Raw genomic sequence first — 9,824 nt, 5'->3', positions numbered from 1 at the left:
TGATGTTATTATTTGATATTTACCATTTAACTACATCACTTCATTTTCTATTAATTCAAAAAACACATATACTATTTCAAATTAAACACGATCATTTTATAACACCAATAATATGCTTAAATAATGTGACGAATTTAAATAAATAATTCTAATGTGTTAAAATAGAAAATCAATAAGAATTGTCAGTTGATATGTAATAATCGTTTTGAATATGACAGAAGATGAAAGCGAACATATCCAATTCTATTTAATAAATTAACGAATTATGAATATTATTCGTTCACTAATTGATTATCTACAATAGTATCAACTATTCAAATAATATTCAACTTATTAAATAATAATATTTTTACTAACTTGAATAATTTAAATCACTAAGAACTATAGTTTGTTTAAAAACATTTACATAATGGATAATTCAATATTCAATGTGAAAATTAAATTTTAATTTCATAAGTTAGAATATTCATGAAATATGAGAAAAGGAGGCAAGAAAAGTTAAATGAACTATGTAATAATTAGAAATGAATTATTTTGTTAATGATACTCATAAATATTGTTTTTCATTTAATTAACAATAGCATCATATAAATAGTTAAAATAATAAATTAAAATATTATAAAATGTAGAATTTGTTTATATTATCATTTTTTGACTATCTATATAAGTTACTGTCTAATTTTATTTGTTGTTGACTTTCTAATTCAACAATCTCAATAATTGAACAGCCTGGCTTTTCTTCTCCATATTGATATGTACTTCAATTTCTTGTTCATTCTTAAATTTTCAAAAATAAAAATAGAGTTGATTAGAAGATCTTGTCAACTGTCTTTTCCAAGAAGATACAATCTTATTCTGATACAAAAAGACAAGAATAAGACAAGATAATTGAATGGAACAATTTCCAAATACTGAAAGTGTTTCTCCAAAAAGTATGGATTATTTAGTTTGTATTTATCTATCATCTTTTATCAGCACACATAGACAATACTTACTACTAGGATTCAAAATTGAGATACAAAAACTTGAAAAATGAAGTGAAAACTTTACATAAAAAGACTAAAGTAGCCAAAAAAAAAGATGCAAGTCAGGCTGAAATTGAAGCCATTACAAATCTTCTTGATCTTAAAAAAAGAGAGCTGGATGAGGCACGGACATTTTATAAGGAGAATAGAAGTAATAAATGGAAGGAGAAATTTCGTCGCACCAATTAAATCTCCATCATATTTTTAATTCATTTTTCAAGTTTTTGAAATGATATAATTTTTTTTTGTGAAAAGAATAGTTCCTTTACATAGTAAAATAACTATAAAGATTTTTGACATTTTGTGTTGTTTTGAAGAAAATTTTCTCATTCATTTATTAAACACAAAAGTCAGATTAGAAAATGGTGCATAAATGTCATTATCTCTGCTTAAAGAAGTGAAGAGTATTAATGAAAATGATTAAGTTGGTGTCGATAAATTAGAAGAATAAACATAATTAAAAAGTCATAACTAAAAAGTCAAACTTGCAAAATGAGATCTTTTTAAGTTCCCAAACCCTTTAGTTTAGACTGCCAAGGAACTGATATATTTTGCAAATATGGCTACAGAACAAGTGCCCCAATCACCTAGGATAGTTTTGCCAATTCCATGTGCAAATAATGGTTTGTGATGAACAGTATAAAATAAACAAAATATAAATTTATATTATAGGAAAGCCAGTTTATGTTGTAGAAGGAGAAATTGCAATAGAGCAACTAATCATTAAATATCGAAAATTAGAAATCGAAAAGATAAAAGAAAAAGAAAGGTTTCAAGAAGTAGTTAAAATATACAAAGAAATGAACAAAGAACTAGACCTTTTTATTAATAACTTTAAAGAGAAAAGGAAATCAATTACAATTCAACAATTAAACAACGGCATTATTGAAGACAAAAAAACTTCCCTTCCAAATATTTTTGAAAAAAATTCTTCTAGTCCTGCTATTAAAATGTCAGACAATAATCTACATCATAATAACTCAGAAATTAATCATTTAAATACTCCTATTTCTCAACCATCAAGTAAACTTCCAAAATTACTTTTTAATTCAACACCTTCACTCCAACCAATTAAACTACCCAAACCTCCTGTTACTTCAATACAACAAGTCCCATCAGTACCAGCCCAACTACAACCTCCATTAGAAACAGTTACTTCTAAAAAAAATCATAAAAAAGGAAGTAGTTCAAATGATGATGAAACAGAGACAAATTCTGACTCAGAAACCTTAGTTAGTAGTTGTTCTGATACTGTAGATGAAGGAATAATTACAAACAATATAACCAAAGAAAAGAAGGTGACAAAAGAGAAAAAGCCACGAAAAAGGATTACTATGCCAAAGAAACCTGTTGGTGAAAAAAGACAGTATAAAAGAAAAGAAAAGAAAGAGTCTGTTAATGATGGTTTAAAACCACTTTCTTCTATCAACAATGTTACGAGTTTGTCTAAATTGGAGAATACTACTGCATCAGTTGATATTGCTCCTCTCAACATCAAAGAAGATGAAAAGTTCCTTCCAAAAGTAGCTGTAGACTTAAAAAATAGAATCGGTATGATAGAAGAAAAGGAAAATGAAGAAAAGAAAGTTAAAACAGAAGATGACATTAAAACAGAAGATGACATTAAAGTGGAAGAAGAAGATGATGAAATGTATCTTGAAACTATAGAAGAAGAAACAGCAAATAATACTAATACGACGGAATAAAAAATGAATGATTAAATCAATGTCATATTGTATTTCATTATTTTCATGCTTTGATTTAAGTATAATTGAAATTAAATTGTGTTTTTTTTTTTGATTATTTCTTTTGATTCAAATTGTTTAAATTATATTTTAAGTACATCAACAACCTTAATCAATAATTTCTTGCTTAAATTCAGCCAGTATTATCATGTTATCAAAGAATGGACTGAGTATTTATTAAAAATATTATTACCATATTATCAGTGAAACAAATTGACTATAACTTAAATGAAAAAAATGAAATTAATATTGGAGGATGAAGAAGTTTTATAAAGAAAGAAACTGATGAATAATTAATAGAATAAGTGTAATAATAAAATAAATAATTGGAAACATCAAATCAAAAGTACAGTACCAACAAAATGAATTAAATGAAAGAAGGGAATGTTGAATTAGACAAGAAATAAAAGAACAAATATCTTTATTGAATGTATCTTCTCCAATGAATAAACAAATAAATTTAATGCATAATTTAATTATAATTTGATAAGTGATAAAATTGAAAGGATCTTTTTGAATAAGAAATAAATAATATGAAAAATGAATAACAACACAAACATGAAACAAAATGGAATTGAAAAAATCAAGTGTTCAAGTATTTTATCATTTGATTGATTTATGCAATTGTACAAATACAACAAATAGAAATGACAAATGAGTAATACAATGAAGAAGAAAGAAAAGAAACAGAAGAAATATAGAAATAATAAATAATTAAATAATATAGAAATAAATCCACAAAGAATAAATAGTGGTAAATAACATGATAAACAAAATAAGAAATGAATAAAGAATGAAAAAAAGGAGATAATCACGAGATAAAAATTAAAAGCAATTAAATAAATTAATTAATTAAGTATTAATAGAATTAGCTTCTATTATTCCTGCTTCAGAGTAGACAACCAATCCTATCACTTCTTCTAGCAGCTCTACGGAGTATGTTTGATTGTGATTGAAGCAGTATTCAATGACATCCAATTATGTTTTGTATTACAAGGTTTTTAATTTCTTTAATTAATTTAATACTTTCTTTATTTATTAATCCATTGATTGAAATTACTACTGGATTTATTTTGTCATCTTTTTATTTTTCTATTTTCATTAGCCTATTCTTTAATTCTTTATACATATTTCTTTTCTTCAAATAGGCTCCATTAATATTGTGATCAGCCACAATAATCATATCAAATAATAGATTAGTTTGATTCTTTTTATCTAATACATATATATCTAGTATTTTGTGGTATTGTCATTCACTTTTAGGCATTATTTGTTTGTTCCATATCATAGTGATGTCTTTATATTTGAACACTATTTCATATGGAGGTTTTTTATATTGATTATTTCCTGTGTATTTTCTTATTAATCAATATTATAATGCCAATATTGTCATGTTTTTCTATTTGTGATTTTTTATGATAAATACAAGATAGTAAAATGTTTTCTACTGTAGCTATCTTGTCTTTACATAGTGGTCAGTATTTCAATCTTTCATTTTTCATTATTTTTGCTTTTTTATACCCACAAAATATTGCACCATCTTGCATTTTAGTTAATTGAAGAAATGCATTCTTTTTAATATTGATTGACTTCAATGCTTTAATTGTAGTAGTTTTATCTACTCATTTTGACTCAAACCATTTCCATCCCTATTCCACTTATTATTTCTTTAATTTCATTGTGGATTATTCCCATTTCTTCACTATTTTCTGTCATTATTCTCAAATCATCAATATATAATGTGTGATTTGATTTTGGGAATTTCTCTTCGATGATTTGACAAATTACATTCATCTGAATGATGAAGAGTAGATTTGATAAGGAATCACCTTGTAAAATTCCTCTATTTAATTTAATACTACCTAGATATTCATTAAATTTATAACCTATGAATATCTTCAATCTAGTCATCATACTTTCAATCATGTCAATGATGACACCCTCTACATTAAAATATTTTAATGATTCAATTACCCATTCGTGGTTTACTGTGTCATATGCTTTCTTAATGTCATAATAAGACTCATCATATTTTGGGTATTTCTCTTCTATCTGTTTTAATGTATAAATAATAGTCAAAATAAAGAAAAAGAAGATATGAAGTAAAAAGAAATGAAAAGACAAATATTGAAAAGAAGAGATGGAAGAGAAAGAAGTATGGACGTAAGAAATAAAGAAGAAGGAGGGATGATAAAAAAAGTTAAAGAGATGTATTATTCAATCACAGGAACCAAACCAAGTATCAGAGTTGGAGAAAAAGCACCAAAGATATGTGGGAAAGCATATTACAAAGGAGAAATAAAAGAGTATGAAATGGAAGCTGAGAAAGGGAAATATCATGTGATTGGATTTTATTGTAGAGATTTTTCAAGAGTTTGCCCAAGAGAAATTAAAGAATTGAGTGACAATATTGAAAAATTCAAAGAACTAAATGCAGAAGTAATTGGGATTTCAGTAGATTCAGTAGAAACACACAAAAGATTATGTGAAAGAAAAGATGAAAAAGGAATAGGAGAAATAGAAATTAAATTAATAGAAGATGTAAATCGTCAAATATCAGAAAGTTATGGATTGCTTTCTATTATAGGAGTATCTAATAGAGCAACAGTCATTGTTGATGATGAAGGAATTGTTAGGTCAGTTAATATTCATTCAATGATTACAGGAAGAAATGTCACAGAAATAATAAATGATTTAAATAGAATAGTAACAAACGATAAAAAGAAGAAACAAAACTAAAAGATAGAACTAATGAATTAATGAAGAATCGTTTTCTAAAATAATCTTAACAACATTTGAAATAACAGATTTAATTTCAGAAGATGCATGTACAGTAGACTCACAATCTTCTAATACTTCATAAATAATTTTATTTGATACTCCAATGATTTTCATATTTTTTGCAATCATATGAAGTGTTGTAACTAAACTATTTTCTTCTTTTTCTCTATATTTTGCTTGTTGTTGTTGATTCCATCCTTTCCAAATTGTAGGTAGTTGTAATGAATAAAACTTTCCATATATTTCTTTCATCGAATTAACCATGGTTTGATTAAATGCTCTATGCCATATATTTTTATTATTCCATATCTCTGCCATTCCAATATCATCAATAAGAAATCTGTATGTAACAGCATCTTTTTTATAACAATATTTTGTAGCAACTTCAACAATTCCTAATGGTGTTTCTATATCTTTATCACTTTTACAATAAGCAACAAGTGTTTTTATTAATTGAAGAAGATTCTCATAAGATTCATATTCAAGACAACCTTTTGATTTCATTTTGTCTGCTTGAGAGCTTAATATTTTTAATAATAAATGTCTTCCTGCTTGATTACTTGCACATTGATAAACTTTTTCCATATCTGGAGGTGCATTTCTTTGAATATCATCAACAAACCTACCAAAAATTGCATTCCAAATATGTTTTTCCTTTGGTTTTTCTTTGTCCATTTTAAATTTATCAAGTTCATTACAATAATTTTTGTCCTTTTGCATCTGTTTTGTAAGACGAATACTACTTTCACTTTGTTTTAATCTTTTTAAGTCTTCCCAGTCAATAGTAAATGCATTAATATCTTTTAACTCTTTTATTACTGATTGATTTGCTGGTGTGATGTTAGTGATTCGTTTTGCCTTAATATAGAAGTTATACAAATCTGTTAATGAACAATCAAACACTCTATTTGAAATCCACTCTCTAAAAACATTATCAAATCCTTGTTCTTTAATATATTCTAAAAATGTTCCTGATTCACAAAAGTGTTTGATTAATGGTTCACAATCAAATGATTTTGTTAAGAAGAATGAATAAACATCAAAGTCAAATACTTCATTATCAGCAACCCAAACATAGTTAATAAATTCATCGTAACCTTCTAATAATTTAGTAAGAAATTTAAAATAAGCAAGTCTTACCTTGAGATTAAATGAATTAGTAGCAGTTAAAAAATATCTATCATCATAAGGCTCGTTTCCTAGTTGATCCATTTTCAAATATTTCTCTTTAAAAGCGTCATTCAAATCTTTTTGTAGATCAACAGTAAGATCAACAGGAAATTCTAACAATTCCTTACTAACATTCATTTCAATAATCCCAGTATCTAAATCAACATCAATATATTCCTCATTTCCTAATTGTTTTTTTGCTATTTCACGATATTCACTTGGTACTCCAGCAATGAATGTATCACTTCCTGATAAAACATTAAGATTTTTATAAGGAAGAATAGCAAAAACTTTTTGTGTTGGAGGGAATGGATAAAGTAATGAAATTAAATTATCAATAGAAGTTGTTAGCAAAGATAGATGAGATGAAAAAATAACGATTTTAAGATTAGTCATTAAGAGTAAAAAGAGTGTTGTCATTCCTGAAACATTAAATATAGAGAATAATGGATAAATAGATGTATTAAATACTGGTAATGAGTGTTTTACTGGTAATCTTATTTCAATATTTAAATTATTATATTTATAACGAGAATATCCTCCATATGCAAGATATTCAATACACATCATTTCATAGATTCCTTTGATAATTGGTTGATATTTTGGTGGTGTAGAATTTAATGTAGAAGACGATTTGAGTAACATTGGTGTTTGAGTGGTTCTTGAGGGTTGTGTTATTGTCATTTTTATTAAATCATCTCTTCCATCCAATAAATCCATTGTTTGGTTTGAAAGTGTTGGACAAAGTTCATAAATAGATAATAACATTCTTCTCATAATTTCATAAAAAGGATGATATGATACAAATCCAATTGCAATTGGTACATATAATATTTGACCATCAACTTGAATTTCTGTATCACTAATAAGAAAAACATAATATGTCATTTGTTTTGATAAACTTGAAGTAAATAATGGAAGAAAGATTGGTTTTCTTGGTGTTGATGAAACAGTCATTCCATTTGGAAATAATAATGTCCAAATATCACTACTACAATTCAAAGAAGGTGGAACTTTAATTTGAATTATTCCTTTTTGACCAAGATGAATATTATTAATTGGATGTTCCATTATAATTTTAATAAATCCAATGATTGGTCCAATGACACTACTTTTCTTTTCCATTATTGTACTTCTTTTATCTATTGTTCCCATATAATATTGAAATGATTTATCTATTTGTGTTCCAGATGGTTCAATAACATTATGTATTTGAGCTAATAAATCAACCCATTTTCGTTCATCATTTGAAACACTTTCATTACTTCTATCTGTTTTTTGTCGTTTAAATCTACATTGAACACTACCAACTTTTTCATTATTTTGAATTAAATCATACCATTGAGTAGTTGAGACATCATTTCCTAATCTTGACAATAAAATACGTGCACTTCCTAATTCAATTTTATTCCCAACATATCCATGTCTATTAACACTTACAACAACATCTTTCATATTCTTTTCAATATCAACAATAATAGGCTCACTTTTCCATTGTGGTTCTGTTGTTTTCTTAACTGTTTCTGTACGATATTTGACTTTTCCAATTTTACATACTCCATATGGATCACAGTCATTTGCTTCAACCTTTAGTAATTTTGCTTTGATAACTATGTTTTGTTAGTTTGATTAATCACCACAATTTATTATCTCAAATTTATTTACCAAACTTTGGACTTCTAATTTATAATTATCGTCAAATATTTCTATTTTCTTTTGTGACATTTCAATCTCTGAAGAATGTAATAATTAAAAAATGTTTTTTCCTTTTTTTCTTTCTAAAAAACACAAACTAATAACAAATTCATTAACAAAAGAATATTATTATCAATGTCTTCCTCCTCGATCTCTCTTTCGTGAACTACTCCTTGATGATTTACTATTATTTCTTCGATAATCTCCACGATAATTTCGTTCATCTCTTCTTGAATATTCTTCATCATTTCCTTTTCTTTTATGTGACCTATCATCTTTATAATCTTTACTACTTTCATTATCATCTTTCCTTGTTGTTTTTGTGTCTTCTTTCTTTGGTAATGTATTAACAATTTCCATAAGCGTTACTGTTTCATTTTTTCTGATAATGAATGTTGAATTTATTATTTTCTTTAATATTTCCATTTGGACTTCATCTGGTTTGTTTTCTGCTTTGTTAATGATTTGTTCAAATGGAAACATAACTTCAGACACTGCTTCGGGATATCTTTCATAAAACAAACACAATGCCTTTTGTTTAAGTACTTGGTTTTCTGGTTTTTTCAGCCATTCTTCATTTAAATTAACATTACTTAATTTTAAAAGTACATCTTCTAATGTTTCTTGTTGAGGAAATTCTTCAACCATTTTAAAAATTGTTTCTTTTCTCTCAACATTTTTTACCGCATCCTTCTTGACTTCTTTTTCTTCTCCTGTACTTGACTCTTTTTCTTCTCCATTACTAGATTCTTTTTCTGTAGTATCACTATCTTTGTCATCTTCTTTATGGTCATCACTTTCACTATCGCTTTCACTTTCACTTCCGCTATCACTCTCACTTTCACTATCATCATCTTCTTCTTCCATTTTCTTCTTTTCTTTACTTTTTTCATATTTCTTATGCTTCTTTGATGTTGCCTCACTGTCTTGAGTGACCTGTGGCTTGTTATCTGTTTCACCCATTCTGTTGTTTAATAGTTCAATTATATTCTATACTATAAAATATTATCATTAAACTATATTATTATTTTTATTTCAATTTTTCTTTGTTCAATTTCTCTTTTTTTGAGTGTTTCATATTTCTTTGTTTTTCAGTATGTCCAATTGAAAACAACAATTATCTTTCTTCTCTTTGTTATTCTTATTTAAATTAATACAATTTAAAGCATATATATTATCTGAGTCATGATACTGAGTCGTTAATTGAAAGAGTTAAAAAAGAAATAAGAATTTATTCAATAGAACTTGGAAAGTGAATAGACTCAAGTTGATTATTCTTTTAATGGAATAGACACTAATTCATTTATTTATTGAATTTAAAAAATTCAAGTAAATAACTAATATTTAAGTTAAAGCTATTATTTCTAAAAATATAAATGGTTCTTGAATTAATGAAATGAATAGAATA

The 9,824-nt window shown here is 26.1% G+C and overlaps 5 protein-coding genes across 5 annotated transcripts, besides 2 other annotated features; 3 read left to right on the top strand and 2 right to left on the bottom strand.

The window, feature by feature from the left end:
- Positions 1 to 892: 892 nt before the first annotated feature.
- On the top strand, positions 893 to 1,214 carry EHI_183200 (uncharacterized protein; the record flags this gene model as incomplete). The annotated part of the gene is made up of 2 exons (XM_001913428.1): positions 893 to 946; positions 1,059 to 1,214. The coding sequence occupies 2 exons, from the start codon at positions 893 to 895 to the stop codon at positions 1,212 to 1,214; spliced, it is 210 nt and encodes a 69-aa protein (XP_001913463.1).
- Positions 1,215 to 1,975: 761 nt separating this feature from the next.
- On the top strand, positions 1,976 to 2,731 carry EHI_183190 (uncharacterized protein; the record flags this gene model as incomplete). Its single annotated transcript, XM_001913427.1, has 1 exon — positions 1,976 to 2,731. One exon carries the CDS (start codon positions 1,976 to 1,978, stop codon positions 2,729 to 2,731), a length of 756 nt encoding a protein of 251 aa, XP_001913462.1.
- An 880-nt stretch (positions 2,732 to 3,611) lies between these two features.
- Positions 3,612 to 4,415: a repeat region.
- Positions 4,409 to 4,848: a repeat region.
- A 34-nt stretch (positions 4,849 to 4,882) lies between these two features.
- EHI_183180 (peroxiredoxin family protein) lies at positions 4,883 to 5,509 on the top strand (the record flags this gene model as incomplete). Its single annotated transcript, XM_650403.1, has 1 exon — positions 4,883 to 5,509. One exon carries the CDS (start codon positions 4,883 to 4,885, stop codon positions 5,507 to 5,509), a length of 627 nt encoding a protein of 208 aa, XP_655495.1.
- Positions 5,510 to 5,518: 9 nt separating this feature from the next.
- On the bottom strand, positions 5,519 to 8,446 carry EHI_183170 (uncharacterized protein; the record flags this gene model as incomplete). Its single annotated transcript, XM_647702.2, has 2 exons — positions 5,519 to 8,331; positions 8,392 to 8,446. 2 exons carry the CDS (start codon positions 8,444 to 8,446, stop codon positions 5,519 to 5,521), a joined length of 2,868 nt encoding a protein of 955 aa, XP_652794.2.
- Positions 8,447 to 8,548: 102 nt separating this feature from the next.
- EHI_183160 (uncharacterized protein) lies at positions 8,549 to 9,379 on the bottom strand (the record flags this gene model as incomplete). The annotated part of the gene is made up of 1 exon (XM_647701.1): positions 8,549 to 9,379. One exon carries the CDS (start codon positions 9,377 to 9,379, stop codon positions 8,549 to 8,551), a length of 831 nt encoding a protein of 276 aa, XP_652793.1.
- Between the last annotated feature and the right edge of the window lie 445 nt (positions 9,380 to 9,824).

The sequence above is a fragment of the Entamoeba histolytica genome, genomic scaffold (genome assembly GCF_000208925.1).
Source record: "Entamoeba histolytica HM-1:IMSS scf_1104750519073 genomic scaffold, whole genome shotgun sequence".
Classification (NCBI taxonomy): domain Eukaryota; phylum Evosea; order Mastigamoebida; family Endamoebidae; genus Entamoeba; species Entamoeba histolytica.
This window is presented reverse-complemented; position numbering and strand designations above follow the sequence as displayed.